This window comes from Colletotrichum navitas (genome assembly GCF_030913465.1).
Source record: "Colletotrichum navitas strain CBS 125086 chromosome Unknown LY79scaffold_31, whole genome shotgun sequence".
Taxonomy (NCBI): domain Eukaryota; kingdom Fungi; phylum Ascomycota; class Sordariomycetes; order Glomerellales; family Glomerellaceae; genus Colletotrichum; species Colletotrichum navitas.
Window position 1 is genome coordinate 311416 of NW_026850577.1, and position 21373 is coordinate 332788.

The window sequence follows — 21373 nt, forward strand, 5'->3', positions numbered from 1 at the left end:
TTCAAATAACAAAAGATTGTTATCTGACATAGGCTTGTATCTGCAGCATCAAACAGCCGGCTTAGGTATATTTCAGTCTTGGATAGGTTGCGACGGTGGCCGTCCTCGCCTGCTGCTATTGGAGTTTGTCCTTGGCGTCATACACCTGCTCGATGAAGACTGTCTCCAGTATTTGGCGAGACAACTTCTTCAAGTTGGATTTGAAGTCTTGAATTAGGCTCTTAAACTTATGTTGCACTGGGTCCTCATAATGACGTGTTGGGGTCATCTTTGGTTTGGGAAGAATGATGTGAAAGACGGTTTATATTGAGGCAGCCTGCAGCCTTATAGGAGCCTGGCAAGTCTGCCTATGAAAACGTCCAACAGTACGGCAGGGGATGTGCATTATTCTGCTGTCATTGCGTGCCTAAGTCTATCTGAAAGTCCTTTAGGAACACAACTTCAAAACAACCCCCTATTTGTTCACACAATGAAGACTGTTTGTCTGTTCCCAATCAACTCGCTCTTCGGCAACTGCACGTCTTTCTTGTCAAAGTCGTGCAACATCAACCAGCAAATCATCCGAAAAACCAGTGTATACCACACAGCTACGCGTTGCATTTCAACATGTTTGGACGCAATCGTTGTCCAGCCGCGTTGTTTGGAAATGTGTTTCACCTTGGAGGTCCCTGATCTTTCGTGCTCTTCGGTCTCAGCTCGGTGAGGCCATGATTCTCTTTTGCTTATGCCGGGCGTAGGCGGCATTGGTTCGGTCTGGGATCCACCGATAATAGGGCTCGTTCCTAACATTGGTGCAAAAGCAGCGTTAGCGGAAAGTGGTTGATCATTTTCATTGTGAAGCTGACGTATTTCGGTGTCTTCGTGTATGGCCTGTGAAACGACTTCATCGTCCCTCTTGCTATTCTTGGCAGAACTTGTAGCTCGCCAGAGGATACTATTGAAGTACGTTTCCATGAACCTCCACTCCCTCATCTCCAGCGGTATGTCGAGTAGATGGTCGAAAGACACCCGAACCTCATCTCCAGAGACTGGGTTGTTGATGGCCGCCAACACTTCTTGGAGGTGACGGCGCATGACGTCCAAGACAATATCCTCTTCTACGAGCATGCCGTCTGCCATCACTATGGCTTGGTGGAGAGCAGTCATTCGGTCGCAACTTAGTCTCGGATCGTTCTTAACGGCATTGTGCAAAGCTTCGGCCGAGTCTGAAAGGACCTGAATATTTGTGATTGCAGTCAAAATCCCGCTTTCCATGGAATCGTCCGGAAGAATCTTCATCTCTTTGATTGCTTTGAGATCGTCGATGATGAAACTGCTAAATGCGGCAAGTAGCCGTGGAAGCGAAAACGATTCCCTGTCCCAAGGGAAGATGGTCGGATTGGGCAAAAAGCGGAAACACCGCTTGTCAATATGCAGAACTCTCGCGAGCATTCCGAGGACTTCAAAGGTGACTATCAACGATAGTGAGCGAACATCCAACCCAATTATGCAGAAGTTTACGAACCTGGGAAAAGATGACGGTGCTTCTTCCCCTCCGTGTAGTACAGCGTAGTGCTGCCGTTGCATCCAATCTGTGTGAGTGTCTCTGCAATCTCTTTGGTGCTGCCCATTTGCAGGATCTCAAGTTTGATCCCTGTCCCAGAAGAGGTCATGAGAGGTCTCTGCCACTCAACGTCCTCATCTTTATTGATCTTCTTTCGGAACAGTGTAGGAACTCTACCAAAACAAAGTTCCTTTACCTCTGACGTGGGTATGACTCGTCTCGCCTCGAATGCCGTGTGACCAGTCTTTTCGAAGACAAATTGGATGCCGAGATCGGGTATGCGAGAGCCTGTGAGGCTGTATCCGTTTCCTTCTGCGCGGTATTGATTGTTGTCTCGGTCAAACACTTTCCAGTAGACCCCCAGTATGGCCGCGAGTTCAACCATGTGAGATATTGTTGTTGTGGCGAACGGCTTCTTCATCGCCGGAACTGTGTCGAAACTTCGCTCTTTCGCTTGGATCATGACTGCCAAGGTTGGTTCTTGCGGGGAACTTTGCTCTTTGCCTCGGATCATTGCCGCAAAGGTTGGTTCCGGTAGATAAGTCTTGACGGTCTTTTGACGACTCTCATCCTTAATCTTCAGACTTTCCCAATCCTTCGAAACTTTTTCCATCGTCTCAATGGCGATCAATAGATAGACCCACGTCGCAAGCTCCATATCAACTGTGTGCACGGAGGAGTCCATACCTTCGGAACCTGAGCTTTTGGACAGGTCGGCGTAATCCAGGCGGTTCTTCTTACAACTCTCCATGGTGCCTTCGGCGGACCACATCTCACTATCTTCCGGCTTTTTCGTGTTTTTCGGAGGAGCAAGAAAAATGACAGGCGCTTCAAACCTGACCTCCAGACGCAGATGCTTGAATTTGGGCCTGATTTTTGTACCTCTGGACCATTTTCCCATCACAACTTCGTTGCAGTTCGGAAGTCCTCGAGCTGATGCGAAAATTGCCTGCAAGATTTGCAGTTCGGCTGCGAAGAGTGCTGCAATTGCAATCACAAGAGCTGCGATGGCAACGGGCTGCTGGCTGTCATCTTCGGCCATTTTGAACCAGAGTACGGCAAGGCACCTGCTGCCTTGGAGATTACGGTCGATCAGGAGTAGAATAGATCAGATGGAATAGAGTCATGCCTCAGCCGAGGAACACGGAACTCCGGGATTCGCCAGTCGTTGGTTTATGTCCCGATGCAGATCAGAGACGGACGCTTTGGTAACAATGGTGTTGAATGCCGGCTGCGGCCATCGAACGTATCATTCACTAAGTTCGTATCTCTTGGATATCCGGCTACTTCAAAGAAATCAGGGTTTGCGGAAAGAAACTAAAGATAATGGGAGGAGCAGCAGGAGAGACGAGGCCATGATAAACTAATACCTAGGTTTATCAACTCCCGCTGATTTTCTCACTTGCCCGAAAGGAACTGTGACTGCAGCTGAGTATCGCTTACGCGGCATCCCTGGTGAGTTCACGTCATGCAGCCCAAATCAACTGATGGCGCACCTGGAAAGAGAGACTGCAGCTTTCCACTCTTTGCCCTTCGCAGCCTGCTTCTACGGATGCTCGCCCGTGAGGGCAGCCATTGGCCGCCTTCTCCTACCGTTTCCTGCAGTGTAACCAATACACTGACAGGCTGACGCACCAGCGTCATCATGTCTCAGCCATTGAGCAGGGCAGACTTTGAAGAAATCGCTCGTCACAAATCCGCCTCGTAATTTTCAATCAGGCTGCGCTGACCCTCCCTTGCATGAGGTTTTGCTTAAGACACAGATTGGCCAACTAGCTAGAACAAAAGGGTTTACAATCAAAGCCACCCTGTATTCTTGCGAGATTGGAATCGTTCCCCCCGTTGCTGAGAGCTTTTTTGTGCTGGTTTAATTCGCCTAAGCAAAACTAGAATGTAATACAAGTCTATCAGAGAGAGTACCCGAGCAGAAAATCTGTGCATGCTAACCTTAAAACCTGGGATGACAGGGTCTTTATTTGAGACGAACATATGGAGTAACTAATCAAGGTAATTATGTAACTGGAACCTTGTCAAGAGTTACCACGATGAGTTACGTCTTACATTCAATGCAAAACAGCACTCAGTCAAGCAATCCATTCAATTCATGTGCTAGTCATTCTTCGCGATGAAAACAAGCATACGTTACCTCTTGAGCATACCATGTTCACTTGAATGGCTTGATGAATTCTCCATCTCATCAGGCAGATGTATGTAATTCCTGCCTTTACGATCTGCCTCCTGCCTGAACTCTGAGACGATCACCTCCTTCGTTTGTATGATTCCATCCATATGTCCCATCTTGTGCCGCGAGTTCATAAGAAAAGATTCATCCTGGTTGGTGCGTATAACCGTAGACCGGTGACTCGTCAATACGTTGCTTTCTCGACCGTAATGATTAAGCCCTGATGGATACCCGTAGGTCTTCACTGTTGACTTCGCTTTCCTTGTCTTGTTCCACAATCCATATAGGGTTGGGGCATTTACGACGATAGCGGCGGTCAGCAATTCAGTACTGGCCCAGGTCGTTCGGTTGACCTGGCTATCCTTATTCGTGACATTGATCGGAAGACGAATGACGGTTATGGCGATGATGAAAATGCCCAGCGTGAAAAGAGTGTAAAGCTGGAGCTTACGTTGCCAAGGAGTCTTCAGTGAGAAGACCAAAGGTAGTGGCAGCATAAGGAGCATAAAGTCGGTGACGATATTAAGAACGCCGACAACTACAAGTTGCATCTGTGCCTTGGCACATGAGCCTGCAAAAACTGAGATTTAGCAATGCCTCAAGCCACACATCGGAGAATCAGCTGGTCACATACCTGGGTCAGGAATAACCTGCCAGTATAAGTGGAAGGGATCGCATTCACTGAATGTCGTCACCTGACAGGCGGCATAGGTGCCGAAAAAGATGACACCGTAGGACCACATAACAAATGTTTCTTGACGGATGGTCGATATCAGCCGACGATAGACGTCCAGCAGTACAAGCTTCTGCAGCCACAGACTTGAGACAACATGTTAGTAAAGCCAATTCCAAGGCTGGGAACATCTCCACGACATAGTTGGTATGCACTCGTGGGGATGTAAGCACCTGTTGAGTTCAGGGTGGTTGTAGCGCACAGCGACGACGTCGGAGGAGGGGAACTGACTAAGAGTTGTAAAAGACCCGGTTGACAATGGACAGCTTGCTGCCAATCTCCCGCCTGTAAACCTCTTCGTCGGTAAAGGTGTGAGTTTTACGATACGACGCAGACACGTTGTTTGTGCCCCAGGTCAAGACGACATGAATGAGGCCCAGCCGAGTCATAACGCAGACGATGGCCGCGAGGGTGAACCAGTCACCAATGTTGAACTCTTGCTTAGCAATCTTCTTCCACACCAATCTGACCATCATGACTGAGAAGGCCAGGCAGCTAAAGAACCAATGAATGAAAAGCGTCGGGTCGTCCATGACCGGCAGGGTTTCGAAGCGCCTGGACGCATGTATGCCAGCGTCGGGGATAACGGGAAAGGGGATAAAACAATATAAAAAAGAGAACTAGAGGAGCCGTTTAGGAGGAGCACGGAAGGGGGCGGATCACGATCATTATTACCTCCTGCTTCTTTCCATCCACAAGAGCTAGACTGAGAAAACAGGGAGCTGGGGTTCAGATTCGTACATGGTACAGCACATGATCTTCAAGATCCTAGTCGTCCGAATAGATGGCCAATATGGTCTTCGCATCGGCACCACCCTGAGCAATGTTCTCGGCTTGACTATCCTCCACACAACACACATGGAAAAAGCGACGACTCCAAATGAATAGATCAGGGCTTTAATTCTCGCCTCTTGGATCCTACCATATCCTGTCTTCAGGTGCGTGCTGTCCTGTGTTCAATAGGCCGATGACCTTATAGAAGCCGAAGAGGGTGCCGATTTACTGGAGCGACAACCAAGATTCCGGTTACTGTCTGTAGTGCTGCAGATTACCGAAGGACTTGGAACGCACCGAGTGCGGTATGCACTTCCACTCCCCCAGATACCGGAACGGTGGTGATAGTTGGCAGCTACAACTCCGAAGGGTTGCATGTCTTTTGCTGTTGGCTGACCAAACCCCACTGGACGAACTAAATGCTGTGCTGAACCCCCCTGACAGCATCTGCGAACTTGAAAGTCGGGAAACAACATTGGGGCAAAGCCTCTAGGAAGAAATGGGATAGGGTGACCGTTAGTCCATCACTGACTAAGTCAGCCCCCCCCCATTTCGCGCTCCCCTACATTTCGCGCACTTTTCTACCTAAACCCTAGTGCTTTACACCTTTATATAAATCTTATCTCTTTATAGAATAACTTATAACTTTCTATATAAATAGATATTTAGTATAAGTATAAGTATAAAGTTTTTAAGTTTTAAGTTTATAGTTAAACACTATTATATAATACTATTTACTTACCTTTATAGTATTTACTAGGAAACTATACTTATTTTTTCTTAAATATATACTGATAAAACTTAAAATCTACTTAATTTTAAAATGTGTTTAAGAAATAATAAGCTTAAAGTAGTTAAAACTAGCTTTATATCTATATAAATAAGTCTAAAAATCTAAAATTACTTAAAATAAATCTTTAGAAAATAAAATTTCTTAGGACTTTTTTAGTACTTTTATATTAAATAAGTACTATAAAGTAAAAAACTATAAAACTTTATATTTAGTATTTAAAAACTATTTAAAAAATACTAGCTTTAATAGTATAATCTTACTTATAGTATATTTTACTATATTAGTAAAACTTATATATTTATATAATCTCTAATAACTTATTAAGTATATATAGTATAAGTATATAAACTTTATTATAAAATAGTTTATTATTTTCTTTACTTTATACTTCTTTATTTGCTCTTCTAGGGCTACTCCCTAATTTATAAAAGATTTAAAACAGAATGCGCGAAATGGGGGGGAGCGTGAAATGGGGGGGGGCTGACTTAGCAAGGTCTAATCAGTACAGCCGCAGCCAGCCGACTTGCGCTACTTCAGAGAACAGGCTTGGCGAACGAAACTCTCGGCGGAAGCCCGATGATCTGAAATGGAGCATGGTTGTACCAAGATTATCGTAATCAACACTCCGCCCCGCTGGTCGATCAAAAGCCCTGGAGCCATGTTGGAACTCACTTGCCTTCAGACATGCTGCCTGGCACATGGCAACTATCCACAGTACGACATCAGTTTGGCCCCCAAGATGCGCCCCAGTGTGGCGCTGGAGGGCATTTCAGAGACATGCATAGTACGTGCAGACAGAATCGAACTCCCTTGCCTGTCATCAGACGTGCTTCTCTTCTTCTCGCTTGACCGCGGATATTAAGTCTCGATCCTTGGCATTGCTTTAGTGAAAGGTCAATATCCACGTCTGCTCCATTCTAGTTGACCCTTACTCTATCCCGATGTGCGAGTGCCTCGTCCTTGATGAGGAACTAGCTTGTGTAGCAGCACATATATCAATCCACCTCTTTGGTATACGCAGTTCAACTTCTTTTTGATGGAGAAATGTTCGAACAGGAAAGCTATGCGGCACCCTTGTTATTATTATCCCCCCCCGGCAGTTTTACCCTTCTTTGACCATGAGTATGTCCCGTTAGAGGGACTATCATCTCGGTACTGTTATGGTAAGTAAACCCACCACGCTTTTTTTGCAAAACCGGATATTAGCCGTATGACGTTCCTGAATCGCCTTCTGTGGAGGACTGCTAATCCGACAAACAACACGGACTGAAGCGGGTGGATGCCGCTCATTAGCGTTCAGGACGGGCTTGATGTCGTATCTTACTATCTTACAAAGCACCGATGACCTGCTTCAGTCAGCCTTATCCTTGAAACTACCCGAGGATGGACTCTGTGTGCGCTGCTAGGCCTAGCGGTGGACGTACGTAACAAGGGTTCTTTTATTCGTTAAAGAAGCCCAAATACCAGCTTCACCCCGATGTCGTTGGTGGAAGTTGAGTCTCCCCCCTGTTCACCAACCGCCGTCGCTCTTTTTCCTATCGTTCCCAATTCCAACACGCTCCTTTTTACTTTGCATTTTGATGCTTGTCTTGGGATCCTGTCCGTGCCTCACTTTCTTAATATCGTGAATCGCTGACGCAGCGCAAGCATGCATTTCCTTAAGCTTACTGCCACCGCTGCCCTCTTAGGTCAGGCTGTTGCGTCCATCCCCGTCCTTGACTTCGTCTTCAACCTCATCCACCAAAATGCGGGTGACTCTGTCGACTCCGAGGCCCCGTACGTCCGCTCGTATTTCTACGTCGGAGGGGGCTACGTCGGCGATGGCTCCGGAGGTCACATCTTCCGTGATCAGATGTACGTTGAGAAGCTACTCCCCGTGCTCGGGGTTACCCAAAGCACTCCGATCGTCCTCATCCATGGACAGGCTCAGACGGGAAGCGTAAGTGTCCTGCAGATCCTCTTCGGTGGGACCCTGCCACGATAGCGGCGAATGACCGAGTTTGCTGACCCATTCACAAACAGAACTTTCTCAACAAGCCTGATGGCGGCAGAGGGTGGGCTTCTCGCTTTGTGGAGCAGGGCTACGAGGTCTACATCGTTGACCAGACATTCCGCGGCCGCTCCGCCTGGATGCCCGGCTACGGCGCCTCCGAGCCCTCCACCTACTCTGCCGAGATCATTCAGCAGCGCTTCACCGCCGTCCAAAAGTACAACATTTGGCCCCAGGCAGTGAGTCACACCCAATGGCCTGGCACAGGCATGATGGGCGACGAGGTCTTTGATGCCTTTTACAGCTCCAACCTTCAGTTCGTCAACAACGGCACCTACCAGCAGAAGACCGTCCAGGATGCCGGCGCCCTTCTTCTAGACAAGATCGGCAAGCCCGTCGTCCTTGTTGGTCACAGCCAAGGTGGACTCATGCCCATCATTATTGCCGACGCCCGCCCCGAGCTCACCAAGGCTCTGGTTCTTCTTGAGCCCACTGGCCCTCCCTTTCAGGAGGCCATCTTCAGCAACAAGTCGTCCCGCGCCTACGGACTCACCGACATCCCTGTCGCCTACTCTCCCGAGGTCACCGACCCCACCACCGACCTCGTACAGCAGGTATACCCTGCCAAGGGCGAACACTTCGTCCAGTGTGTCCTCCAGGCCGAGGAGCCTGTCCCACGCCAGCTTATCAACCTCGTCGATAAGCCCATCATCCTCGTCACGTCTGAGGCGTCCTACCACGCGCCCTACGATCACTGCACCGTCCAGTTTCTACAGCAGGCCGGTTGCAGCAAGGCCGAGCACCTCGAGCTCGCCGAGATTGGGATCCACGGCAATGGCCACATGTTTTTCATGGAGAAGAACAGCGACCAGATCCAGAAAGTGCTGCGAGATTGGATCCAGGCCCTGTAAGCCGACCTGGTGGTGGAGGACAGTCGAGTGATGTGGATATAAGTGCGATTTAGAAGCGGATACCCCATGTTCATGAACATCGTAATCTAGTAACGCCATGGCCCTAATCACGGAAGCCTTGTAGCCGGTCGATGCTAAGCACCTCATCCATGCCTCAATCGACGAATCCCACCCTCCGCGAATCGCAATTGAATTACGTTACTGAAAGTATTCGTAAGCCGGCAAGCCGAAATTCTCTTGTGGAACCCCGCCAGACTCAAGTGCTTTCAACCGTGCACTCCAGACGCTCGTCTCTTGGTGAACTGTCACTCCAAGCACGAGCCCCGAGATCTGGGATGGAAACGGCCACGGTCGCCGCCATGGCGGCGCTGGCTGCTGCCTTCTCCTCCTGCTCACAGACGTTGCGCTTGGCTTCAACCGAGACGCTCTGGCATCTCGACACAATATGTGCATGTACCAGCAGCGTTTCGACTTATGCGGCCACTGCCAGTCGCGAGCGTCTTCACAGCCACCAAATAAATGTAGGCTTCTACTTAAAAGTAGCCAGGCACCGGGCGGTTGGTTGCCCTGCGAGGGCTCACTGAGTACGACGGGCACGTTAATATCATGACTACCACAACGAGTGTAATCAGAACGGAGCAAGGGAAAGATGGCGCCGCTGGCCAGAGCCACTACACGATCGTCCGTAAAACGAGTAGGTCAAGCCAATGCCTGCACCGGTGATATCTCTCTTACAATGACCCCTCCCAGCAAACCTCGACCGCATGTTCTACATCTACCACCGGTTAGGGATTTCGTCCAACGTTGTGGTTTCGGCTCGTTATGTTGCTGCCCAGCCAGGCAACCAGCGTCTCGTCCTTTCCGAAGAAGCGGTCTTCTCCGCTTTGCACGCCGTTGTCTCCAAGTACCCGGAACTGGCCCTAGTCGGAGTGGTAGAGTCGGTCGAAGACAAGAAGCATCTTCTCTCTCTGGCGTCACTGAACACCATAGACCTCGACTCCTGTGTCGAGTTCATCGGCGAGGAGCAGGCGGTGGACGCGGAGTTCCTCGAAGCCATTCACGGACAGTGGCATTGGGCAGATGGAGAAGTCAAACCTGGCAAGCCGTGGTGGAAGGTCGTTGTGGTCGGGCATCGGGACGTCGTTTTCGTGTTCCATCACCTCGTCTGTGACGGCGCATTCGGGATGACGTTCCACCGCGAGTTCCTCGCGGCACTCAACTCCGCGGCGACTTCGAAAGCCAACCCGACGCCCTCGCATGCGGTTCAACTGGACGCCGAACGCGTGAGACTGAGCAAGAGGCTCGAAGACACGGTTCACAAGAAGCCGTCGATACTCGGCGTCATGTATAACCTGTTTTTGTTTCTCTTCTACCGTTTCTTTTACGCCAAGAAGCTCTTCTTCCTCGACTTCCCGAAGCCAAAGGCTGTTCTCACAGATCCGATGACCATCGCCCAGCCCACAGAGCGAACCGCCACCAAGGTAGTCACATGCCGCATCCCCGCTGAAAAGACAAAGGCCATCATCGCTGCCTGCCGCGCGCATGGCACGACATTTACACCGTTCCTGGCTGTCATGATCGCGGGCACGCTGGCGACGGACTTCTACCCAGACGCCGAGGTCGGGTTCACCCGGTACGCCGTGGATATGAGGGCTACAGGATGCTTCAAGACTCAGTCCGAAGACGAGGGGAAACTGCTCAACCTGGCCGCAAGCCTCCCGGAGATCGAACGGTTGAAGAAATACCGCCAGGCGTTCACCAAGTCGGCATTACAGGGCGAGAAGCAGCAAGCACTTACAGCGGCCGTCGACGCCAAGGCCGTGTGGGCGCTCGTCCAAGATTACGGGAGACGGATGAAGGAGTCGTGTACCGGCGGCGAGGAGTCCCATCTCTACAAGGCCTGGATCAGCGGCAACGCGCTGGGCCCATCGCTCGAGGATTTTGCGGCCAAGCTCCCGACCATGGGCATGTTCATGCAGAACAGCTTCTCCATCTCGAACATCGGAGCTCTCCAAGCCGCACCGCAGGGATCGAACCTCGAGGAGCCGGTTGTGAAGATTGAAGACGTTCAGTTCTCGGCCGGACCCGTCCAGGGGGCGGTCGGTTATCATGGGATCGTGTTCAACGTAGCTGGAGCTGCGGGCGGCGAGACTGTCATCAATGCTTGCACTGAAAAGGATATGCCACCAAATGGAATGTCTCAGGCTGTCCTGGATGGCCTTATGGCTCGAATCGATACGTTGCTATCGTAGCGTGGCTTCCTTGAAAAGTCATACGTGTCCTGCCAGTCTTTCCTTCTCCTATTTTCCCCCTCGCTTGGTAGCGGCTGGCTCACCCTCCGCTTTGAAGCCACACCGATGAGGCGAACAGAGTGGACAACGTTGGCAGCTTGCTTGCATAGTAAGCAGATAGGTAGTAGATGAGAAAAGCTATTAGTGGTCGAGTCTCAAATGTCATCGATCGAAGTTGTTTATGATTAATAACGTCAGCCTATGTCGCCGCTGGGACGATGCCACCTATTCTAACCTACACATCGCGACGCACAATGTCACTGCGTAGGATGCGGATAACATTAGCAATGGAGCTCGAAGCTGACATGCTAACTTCTCAAGAGGAGGTGGCAAATTGAGAGACATACAAGAAGTGTTATGGTACATGCTTTGGCTGTATTGTACGTTGAATACTCGGCTAAAATGGTCTGAAAATAAGAGTCAGGGTAGACTGGAGCTTACTTGATGTAAGTCGGATAAGCCGAACAAATGAAACTGGACTTATCGGTGGTTGTACCAGCACCTTGGTACGTTTGTTCCTCTATCAAATCTGTTACGTTTGTCTTAATCGAACCAGTCCTTGTCCAAAAAGCGTCGGGACCGGTACGGGTGAAGTCAACGAAGGACAAGGTTAGCGAAAGACCGCGAGCACTCGCTGGCTATGAGAAAGTGCGTGGCCAGGAACACGAATCAACACTCTCAACACCACACTCTCTAGCATATGCTATCTTGACATGAAGCTGGAACGATACCACAGCGCGGAGGACATGTAACGTAATGACTTCAAGGCCGTGGGAACAGACATGGACCTGGCCATGCTTCAGCAACCGCGTACTCAACAGCTGAGATTTCTTCACAGGAAACAACGTCAGTTTAGATAAATAGAGCTTAGAGGACGGACATATTGATACGAGGGGTCCAAGTAGATTAGTGAATGGTATACGACGCTGACAATTGGAGACACGAAATCGCACATGTCAGGCAAGAAACATATTACATAGCCTAGAAACCGAACCGGGGAATCTAGGTCCTTGGTTTCTAGCACTATACTCCATTAAACAAGCGAGTTATATGAAGGACAACGTTTGGTCTGCAGTATGGGACCCGATAACGGTTGTTTCTAGCCACCAGATCCAATGCAATGGCTCTGGGTGGTTCTCGCGAAAACCGCCCGGAGGCAACAATTGATCCGTTGTCCAGTGGCTTACTATGAAGCTCATGATGGGTTTCCCAGATTAGGAACAACAGGAAACAGAGGACCCCCGGGTGTTGTCAAGTAATAAGGAAAGAAAGGTACAGAACGTTCCAAAAAGATCACGATGGTGTTTTGGGAAACCGAACACAAGGTCTGGTGAACACATAATCTGCTAGCAGTACCTCGTGCCTCGACGAGGACAGGCAACAGTTTCCTGGGCTCAATTTGGCGGATTCGGTCAACGTTGACCGTTGGCGAGTCAAAGTCCATCTCCCTCCATCTCACTAGGGACACGAACCCCTGAGCTCCGTTAAACGCCTATAGTCATGATGCCTGGCGGGATCTACACGATACTTGTATACAGAAAACTTCGTGACCGGTGCGTACGGTCTGCTAAACGGGGGTTTTGCCCTGCAGTGTGCTTTTTGTTCATGATTCTGTAGTACACCGGTTTGGGAGCCTGATAACAAGAGCGAGCCCGCGAGAAACGACACAGATACGTGCGTTAGGCCAAGTCTCAATCCTCACGTCAACGTCTCCGCCGAGAGAGCCCGATCGAGTCGACCTGTCACTCGCCTGCGGTGCACGCTGGAGTTTCAACAACGCACAGAAACCCACTCAAAGATGTTTGTAGTCAACCCCCCGACCAATATCCACCATCAATGCCTAGGCCCTATCAAAACCAGCAGGAATTGCCATGTCTGGCAGGTCGAAATAAGCACTGATAACAGTCAGACGGGGGTGCGGCGCATTAGCGAGCTTCCAGGTTCTATGATTGCTAGGCTTCTTGGCGTAATGACTGGTTCGCCTGGTATGTTGCACTTCTACTTCCAACGGTTCAACTACAATGTTTGCTTCCCCCCCCCTGCACCCGCCCTGCCCCAGAACCCGGTCCATACCCGTCGAATCAGACCCTGTCAGCGCGACGGCCCTTCCTGATCTGCATCGTAAACTGTTTGTTTGTGCCTTCAGTGGAGACTGAGACAATGTGCTACTGGCCTCCATTCGCAATGTGCCTCACGACTGCATGTTTGCTACTGCTATCTTTTGATTGTAGGAACGCCTCTACAAGGGGCCCAAAGATTCCAGTCAACAGGCCTGTCGTGAATTCCTAAAAACCTCGCTTGTCTTGGTGGGCATGTCAGCTCTCGGGATATGAAAAGAGGCCCGTCACCTCTCCCGTCCGAGCCTTCAGCACTCTCACTCTAGGGTCCTCCCGCACATCACGCCCACGTACACCACCGCCATGGCCACCGCGGACGCGTTGATAGCGAGTCTCCAAGACATCCAAGGCGACGCCTTCACGGACAAGGCGGAGCGGATACGCGCGCGGGACGCCCTCTACGACGCCCTGCGCAGGGTCCAGACGCCGTGGGACATTGCATGGGACCACGTCATTGTCAAGGGCGCCGGCAACGCCGCCATCAAGACGCTCATTGACGCCGGTGCCTTCAAGAAGTGGCACGAGGCTGGCGGCGAGCCAATCACCTGTGATAAGCTCGCAGCGCTCACCGGCGCCGACACTCTCCTCATACGTACGTCCCAGCCACTCCTTTATCATCCCCCCCCAGGAGCCAACGGTTGATTTTGCTCCGTGACCAGGACGGTTAATGCGCGCCATAGCGGGCCAGCGGCTCGTCATCGAGACCGATGCCGACACTTACGCGCGCACGCCCTGGGCGCAGGCCCTCGGCGAGGACGCCCCGTTGCCAGCCATGTACGGCGGTTTCTACGGCGAGCTTACGAACCCCCTATTCCGCAGCTTGCCGTACTTCCTGAAGGAGACGGGGTACCGGAACCCGACAGACCGGAACAACTGCAACTTCCAGCGCTGGCGGGGCGACCCAAACGCCGTCTTCTTCCGGTACGTCGGCACGAACCCGCTGTTGACGTCCGACTTCAATGACGCCATGGAGTGCCACTCACGCGACAACCTCACGGCCTGGCCCGAAGTGTACCCCACAGAGCGGCTCGTCGAGGGCGCGCGCCCCTGCCGGGCGCTGGTGGTGGACATCGGCGGCGGCAAAGGCCATGACCTGAAGAAGTTCCATCTCCGCCACCCGCAGGTCCCCGCGCGGGACCTGATTCTTCAGGACCTCCCCGACATCCTGAAGGAAGTCGAGCCTGACCCGGCTTTCACGGTGCAGCAGTACGACTTCTTCACGCCGCAGCCCGTCCGCGGGGCGCGGGCATACTTCTTCCACAACGTCCTGCACGACTGGCCGGACCCGACGGCCGTGGAGATTCTGAAGACCGTCGCCGAGGCAATGGAGAGGGGGTACTCGAGGCTGCTGATCCACGAGAGCCTCATCAACGAGAAGGAGCCGCTGTGCAAGGTGACGGCGACGGATATCATCATGATGGCGGCGCTGGCGTCTGCGGAGAGGACGGAAAAGCAGTGGTGCGACCTGGTTGCGAGCGCGGGCTTGCGGGTGGTGAAGATTTGGAGGCCGGTGCAGGCGGTCGAGAGCGTCATTGAGGCGGAACTGGCGTAAATGGCACGGCGGCGATGGAGTTGGGCGGCTATGAATGTCATCGGATTCCCTCTGGCACTTGACTTGTATGTTAGAAGTACCCTTGATATTAGTGATGAGCTGCAAAACGTGGGGTGTTTGTTCACCATCGCATCAATTTATTGCTGTCTCCTCCCATGGGCCATGTCCCTTGCTGTTAGCGGATTACGTGATGATGTCAGTATATCGGCCGTAGGCTTGCGTGTACGCCGGCCGATTTTGCAAGACGATGAGGTGGTCGGTAGGACTGAAGAGTCCCGAGGCGCACCCGAAGCCTGGCTGAGTGTAAGGCTGACCTGGTGAGTTGGATTGCAGGAACGGTGCCGCGTGACCACGGTGCCCGGAAAAGAAACAGTATTGGGCCTGTTAGGCCCAGACGTGAGCAACTGAAATATCATTGGTAATGTGTATGCGGGCGGGCAAGCTCGACGGCATGCCCGTCCTGGTATCCCTTTTTATACGCCCTGGCTGGCTTCTTTTCGCCCAAGCCTCCATCCTCATCTAAAATCCACGCTCCTTCTTTGGTGTCGTCTCTCTGTGTTCCTCACATTGTTTCGTGTCACTGGTATACGTTTGTATTTCTCCATCCATTTCTTTACTTTCTCTGCTCAGCGGCGTTACGGTCGTGCTCGTCAATGTCGATGGCCTCCCAGGGGTAGTTGATCCAGATGTCGTCGACGGTACGGGCGGCGAGGTAGTGACCAGAGTTCATCATGTCCTCGGGCAGGGTACCCTTCTTCTGCTTGTCCTTGTTCTGCGGAGATGTCAGTACCAGTCACACCAAGGGCAGACGAGGTGCATGAGAGGGGAGGAGAGCGGAGCGGGTGTGACTCACGTGCAAGACGAAGATGCCAAACTCGGTCTTCTCGCCCTTGCCGAGGCGCTGGCTGGCGGCCTCGACGTCCTTCTGGAGCTCCTTGACGGCGTACTCGAGAGTGGTGCGGGTGTCGTCGACCTCGTCAACGATGAGGATGCGCTTGCCGACGAGGTTCTCCATGTCGCCGATGGCGTTGAGGTCAAGCCATTGAGTGCGGGTGACCTTTGTGCCAGGGACCTCGGGAGCGCCGGGGGTGGCGTTGCCGCCAAAGGTCTCGGGCAGGCTCTCGTAGAGGGAGAGGCCGATGGCCTGGATAGGGATGTTGGGGTTGCCGGGCTTCTTCAAGAAGGAGCGCAGGATGCGGGCGGGGACGTAGCCGCCGCCGCCGATGGCGATGATGAGCTGGGGCTGGAAGGTCTCGAGGATCTTGACGGCGGACTCCTGGCAGAGCTTGTGTACCTGAAGAGAGGGGAGAGGCATGTCAGTCGGGGCATGTTCTTCACGGCGTACGGAGAGTCACTGAGAACAAAGGCGCGGCGGGCCGGACGGGACGGAAAAGAGGAGAGACATACATCGTTGTACGTGACGTAGAGCTTCTCGACCATCTTTGCGGTGTTTGGCGGGTTGCTTTCTTTTACTCGACTGCGGCCGACGAGGGGTGAGATGTACTGCGGGGTAGAATGAACTGCGAATTTGTGCAGATTTGGAGATGTTTCTCCTTTTTGCGACGCAGATGGGTTAGATGTCCAGTCAAGTGAAGAGAGGGGGGAAGAACGGGAAGGAAAAATAAAAAAGATGGGATCGTATATTTTGGAAAAGAGGGGAGGAGGGGAATATACAGGCCCAGGCTTAAGTAGGAATATGGGACCAATATTCCGCCCAGAGTGTCGCTATTCACAGGAGAGCGGAATAAAAGAATAAAAAATAGAGGCTGCCACAGCGACCCCTCGTCAAACGCACCGAGGGAGAAACAACACAACCCCGCCATGCGCCTTGGGTACGTACCTACACTACCTTGCATCACCTGTTGGTGGAAGGTACGAAGTACCACTACGTAGATAGCGTACTCAGTGTGTACATGAACCTACCTTCCATCTGTCACCGGGCAAAATGGTGCAGGGCAGGCGCGGGAGAGAAATTTCTGCTCTGTCTGGCGAGCCCCGACAGCATCGTCACCACGCCGAACCTGCCTACCCCACCAGTGCATGGCGTACATGCATCTTGATCCTACGCCCCGCGTGCTAGTCACTCAAGAATGACACGTGAGTGGCTGCCGACCGAGACTGCTTGACGCATGCTTGACCGAAGGCATCGGAATCCGCCGTGTCATCGGTGAACGGTATCCACATCCAATCATTTTGGCCAATGAGGAAGAGGTGTGATGCGGAGGGGAGAGTGAATCGCTCGCTCAATACCTCCGCCATCTTTTTCCCTCCGGATCCCTGAGAAGGGGCGTTGTTACGTAGACTGTCACTGAATTTTCTGCTTTTTTATTTTATTTTTTACCCTTGTCGCCCGGCAGTTCCACGATAATTTCCAGGCACTCTGACATGCAGTGCAGGTCATTTTTCCGTGCTTGGCCGCCCCTTGGGGCAGTCCCCGAACACGGAAACCGACTACTGGTGGGGAAGTCTTGTTCCGGAGTAGCACGACTCGCCGCCGCCTGCAGCCTTCGCCGACCAAGAGGACACCGCGCTGCCAGCCGCCGCACTTGGGATTTCGCAACATGTAAGTGAGACGTTGCCGGCCTCGATGACATGCAGACTCAAGATCCACCCAATGCTTTCTGCCGACAGCGAGCTGACAAGAGCGGTCAGTCGAACTGTGCTGTACTGCTACTAGCTCTCGAATCTCAAACGACTCCCAGGGCTGCCAGTCGGCTTGAGAAATGGTCACCTGAGTTTCATGCATACAAAACAGTCGTGTTTCAATCTGAGTAGTGATCAATCACACCGGTCCAGCGCTCTCTTGCGGAAGCCCTGGACGTAGGTCTCACTATGACACGGTGCCGAGCTCGGAGTCTCAGATGGCTTTCGTTATGAGCTACTGTTGTCGTGTAGCACGATTGAATCTCCAGGCCCTGATTTTGTCACGGTCTGGATGCCTCGCTCAAAGGGTATCAGCCAGTCTTCACGGCGACGTTTCGGGCATCGAGTGGTCTAGGGCAAACCAAAGTCCTATTCCCCGTTGCTGACCTCTTCGTGAAAGTGCCAAACGCATCCCCAAGATCACCGACTCTCGTCCACTACGTGACAGACTTCAGAGACTATCCAGACGCTCAAGCAGCACCTTGATCATCAAACTCCGCAATCCTGCGTCCTTGCCCGAACCCTTGACCGCCTTCTCCATCCGCCACTGCAGTATCCCCTCGCTCGCCAGGACGTACGCCGCCCAAAACGCGTCAAACACGCCGTGGCCGACGCCGGGGCGGGGATAGAAGCGCTCGTTCTCCTAGACGTAGCCGCCTGCGTCTCCCACGAACCCGTCGCCCCCCTCGTTGACCTTCAAGTCCCCCATGCGCCCGAGCCCGCACACCCAGAGCTTGGCCTTGTCGAGGACGGGGTTGTAGCCGATCCGGAACTTGACACCGTGCGCGTCCTTGTGCAGGTCGTAGTGGATCACCGCCAGCGCCGTGCCCATCTCCCGCGCGAGCTCGAGGACGCCGCGGCGGCCGATGAACCGCACAAGCTCGTTGAGGTACGCCGGGCGCGTCGAGAGGTTGGGGTGGTTCCGAAGCATGTCCCTGACGGCGGGGGGCTGCTCGAAGCCGAGCCAGGCCTTTGGGTGGAGGTTGTAGTTCTCGGGGGCCGTGTTGGCCCTGCGATGGAGCGCCGGGCTGATGACCTTGTCGACGAGGACCCGGATCACGGCCGGCTTGACCGGCCGCACGCGCTCCATGACGAGCCGGCCCTTCATCTCGGGAAAGGGCTCGACGAGCTGGTCGGGGAGGTGGTCCGAGTTTCCGCTGCCTCTCATGAGCATGTACTGGCGAGGCGCCATGGCGATGGCGACGCGGGAGAGGTAGGGGTGTCCGCTGCCGAGGATCTCCTCGAGCTGCTCGGGGAGCACGCGAAACCAGTGTAGAAGCTTTTGGTTCATTTCGACGGCGCCAAAGTAGCCCCGGCTGAGGTTGGGAAAGGACGCGCGCTCCTTGAGGACCTTGCCGTCTTTGAGCATGTAGACCTGGGTGTCCCAGGTTTGCGAGTGGTAAAGAAGGCGGAGGCGCGGCGCGTGGATGGGCGGAGACGGAGGCCTAGCCATTTCGTGGGGAAAGAGAAGCCCCGGAGGGGGAGAGAGCCGTTCACTGTCTTGGCTGTTTTCGTTATTTTCGTTGCAGGTATCATCCGAGGAAGAGGAAGCGTCCCCCCAGTCCTCCTCTTCTTCGGGGATGACTGGTAGCGGAATATTAGGGGCCATCTCAACGGTGATGCGGTTACCAGTGGATGTTGGTGGAAGAAAGGGAACAACCAAGTCGAGGTCAGCGTATTTAAAGGCGGCCAGTCACTCGTGGGTGCTTAGTCGTCAGGTTCCGTCGTCCATAATAGAACTGGGCATTGTTGAATGCCTCTGTTGTGTCGTGGTGTAGGTACGTGCGGTAGGGCAGTGCGCAAAGGGCGGCCGGCAGATGGCGTCTGTTGCAGATACTGTGACTGACCAGTTGGGGGTTACCTATGCTTGGCCAGCATTGCAAAATCAAAGAAAGTCTCGTTCTCAGCTTCCTTGTCTTGGAACATCACCTGCCGTTCCATCCATTACTGAATTACGTAGATTCACAGGCAATACACTCAGGATACATGGCGAGTGAGGTAATTGCAAAGACAGGATTAGAGCACCCACTTCAGCTGACAAAGGCTTAACAATAAAGATATCGGAAATGATAATAATACCAATAACAATAGCCCAGCTGACCATCAATGCGAGAAGAAGCGAGAAGGGGAGGGGTTGGGCAGTAGGGGCCGAAAGCTAGATGACAGGAAAGCACAAGTTGAGAGTTGAGGCTATTTCGCGAAGCCGGGGGGAGGGATGGGGGGGGGGGGGGGGGAGTCAGGTGCCCCGACGATGCCTAGCATATTCGAGAATAAACACGAACCAGATCGAACATACTCCTAATCTCCTGGACATGTGTAGAAAGGCAGCAGCTCAGACGCGAATGAGCCGAATAAAAGCATATACGTAGAATGGGACTGTACACCTTTACCCAACATAACTGTAATTGTTCGCAAAGGGTTTACAGCAGCGGGGTGGCAGGACGCATACATGGCTGACGACAAATCTAATGTTGTTCTTCGGCGATGAACTTACCCACCGTGGAGCATTGATTCATCGAGTGTATGGGTGCCGACCCTGGCCAAAATTAGCAGAAAGCGCCATTCCCATACACCACCACCCTGGCTGATCGCTGAGCCATGCTTGCTCGAGCTTCGATGTCTGGCTATGTATTGTAAATAAGATGTATGATATTCATGAATTTGACACGTCTTTGAACGACCTCAACAGTGGGGTGCTCTATAACTGGTGACTCCGGCGCCGGCTACGAAACGAAAGGACAAGAAAACGGGAGGGCAAACCGAGTTCCGTATTCCTCAACCGCTCTGGGTTCCCTCTTTTTTGTGTATCGCTTTCAGCTTCTTCTCCGTCTTCATAAATTCGCGAATGCCGACGGGGACATCGTTATACAGTTTATCGTCCCACATGTTTTTGGCGATCTTAGGGTCCTTGGGCACCCAGTTGGTCTCGGAACCGCCGCCGTCGTCGTCCATGCTCACCGAATCGCTCGCACCCCTTTGGTGGCGCAACTTGAGTTGCGCTTCTGCGTTGGCCGCCGACCAATCTTCCATCTCCTCCCTGTACCGTTCCCACACGCAGTCAACACATCCGCTCATGCAGCAGTTATCCGGCTCCTCGGGCCGCGGGGGCACGAGCACGCCGGCTATCATGGTGCTTTTATTGCGCAGCTCCTCGAGACGCTGCTTGCGCGCGGCGGCGGGGCCGGCAAGAGCGGGGCCAAAAATGATGGTAGCCTTTTCAGCCGCGCTTTTCGGCGGCGGCGTCGGCACCGGCTGTGCGGATTGGGCTTCAGCAACGGGGTCGGGGGTTGGGTCTGGGGAGGGAGGCGACGTCTTACGGCCTTGCTCCTGCTTGTGAACGGAGGAAGAGGGGGGCTCCTCCGGCTTCACCTCGGGGATCGGCTGGGGGTCGTTGAGGATCGCCTCATAATACGCGCCCAGGGGGTGGGCTTGGGTCTTGGAGGGCTCAATCGGCACAGGGCCAGTTTGCGACTGGCTGGTGATGAAGGCACCGTGAGGCACGCGGCCAATGCGTGGCACGAAAGGCCGGAGGCGAGGGAGCAATCTGGCGGGAGCGGACATCTTGTATGGTGTTTCGTAGGCGGCGGTCCGATTTCAGGTAGTTGAGGTTGGGTATTGAACCTTTGTTGGGGTTGAGTGAGGCAAGCCTGCGATCACTGAAGAGAGAAAGAGGAAGCCAGGCAATTGGAATGCGGTCATAGCCACGGACGTCATCGGTCCAAAATTCTCGATTATGTAACCATGAACGGTGTAGTATCACGTGCCTTCGTGTTGTTGCTACTGCGCAGGCCTAGGAAGGAAGGCAAAAGGGTCAAACAGTGTGGGGAAGGAAGAACGCAGTGAA

General features: G+C 52.8%; 8 protein-coding genes across 8 annotated transcripts; 3 read left to right on the top strand and 5 right to left on the bottom strand.

Annotated features, from left to right (window-relative positions):
- Positions 1–462: 462 nt before the first annotated feature.
- LY79DRAFT_579954 (uncharacterized protein) lies at positions 463–2585 on the bottom strand (the record flags this gene model as incomplete). Its single annotated transcript, XM_060560062.1, has 2 exons — positions 463–1451; positions 1505–2585. The coding sequence occupies 2 exons, from the start codon at positions 2583–2585 to the stop codon at positions 463–465; spliced, it is 2070 nt and encodes a 689-aa protein (XP_060413979.1).
- Positions 2586–3660: 1075 nt separating this feature from the next.
- On the bottom strand, positions 3661–4991 carry LY79DRAFT_607541 (uncharacterized protein; the record flags this gene model as incomplete). Its single annotated transcript, XM_060561894.1, has 3 exons — positions 3661–4296; positions 4360–4544; positions 4690–4991. The coding sequence occupies 3 exons, from the start codon at positions 4989–4991 to the stop codon at positions 3686–3688; spliced, it is 1098 nt and encodes a 365-aa protein (XP_060413980.1). The 3' UTR covers positions 3661–3685.
- Positions 4992–7673: 2682 nt separating this feature from the next.
- On the top strand, positions 7674–8926 carry LY79DRAFT_515756 (Alpha/Beta hydrolase protein; the record flags this gene model as incomplete). The annotated part of the gene is made up of 2 exons (XM_060554748.1): positions 7674–7964; positions 8048–8926. 2 exons carry the CDS (start codon positions 7674–7676, stop codon positions 8924–8926), a joined length of 1170 nt encoding a protein of 389 aa, XP_060413981.1.
- A 606-nt stretch (positions 8927–9532) lies between these two features.
- Positions 9533–11178, top strand: LY79DRAFT_669941 (alcohol acetyltransferase; the record flags this gene model as incomplete). The annotated part of the gene is made up of 2 exons (XM_060563717.1): positions 9533–9620; positions 9677–11178. The coding sequence occupies 2 exons, from the start codon at positions 9533–9535 to the stop codon at positions 11176–11178; spliced, it is 1590 nt and encodes a 529-aa protein (XP_060413982.1).
- Positions 11179–13277: 2099 nt separating this feature from the next.
- LY79DRAFT_554795 (O-methyltransferase) lies at positions 13278–15212 on the top strand. The gene is made up of 2 exons (XM_060557876.1): positions 13278–13926; positions 13994–15212. Exons 1-2 carry the CDS (start codon positions 13638–13640, stop codon positions 14884–14886), a joined length of 1182 nt encoding a protein of 393 aa, XP_060413983.1. The 5' UTR covers positions 13278–13637; the 3' UTR covers positions 14887–15212.
- A 15-nt stretch (positions 15213–15227) lies between these two features.
- On the bottom strand, positions 15228–16845 carry LY79DRAFT_554797 (phosphoribosyl transferase domain-containing protein). Its single transcript, XM_060557877.1, has 4 exons — positions 16727–16845; positions 16294–16439; positions 15740–16180; positions 15228–15658 (listed from the first exon to the last, which is right to left on the bottom strand). The coding sequence occupies exons 1-4, from the start codon at positions 16740–16742 to the stop codon at positions 15500–15502; spliced, it is 762 nt and encodes a 253-aa protein (XP_060413984.1). The 5' UTR covers positions 16743–16845; the 3' UTR covers positions 15228–15499.
- Positions 16846–17980: 1135 nt separating this feature from the next.
- On the bottom strand, positions 17981–19138 carry LY79DRAFT_590449 (uncharacterized protein; the record flags this gene model as incomplete). Its single annotated transcript, XM_060561156.1, has 2 exons — positions 17981–18172; positions 18224–19138. The coding sequence occupies 2 exons, from the start codon at positions 19136–19138 to the stop codon at positions 17981–17983; spliced, it is 1107 nt and encodes a 368-aa protein (XP_060413985.1).
- Positions 19139–20304: 1166 nt separating this feature from the next.
- Positions 20305–21090, bottom strand: LY79DRAFT_669945 (oxidoreductase-like protein; the record flags this gene model as incomplete). The annotated part of the gene is made up of 1 exon (XM_060563718.1): positions 20305–21090. One exon carries the CDS (start codon positions 21088–21090, stop codon positions 20305–20307), a length of 786 nt encoding a protein of 261 aa, XP_060413986.1.
- Between the last annotated feature and the right edge of the window lie 283 nt (positions 21091–21373).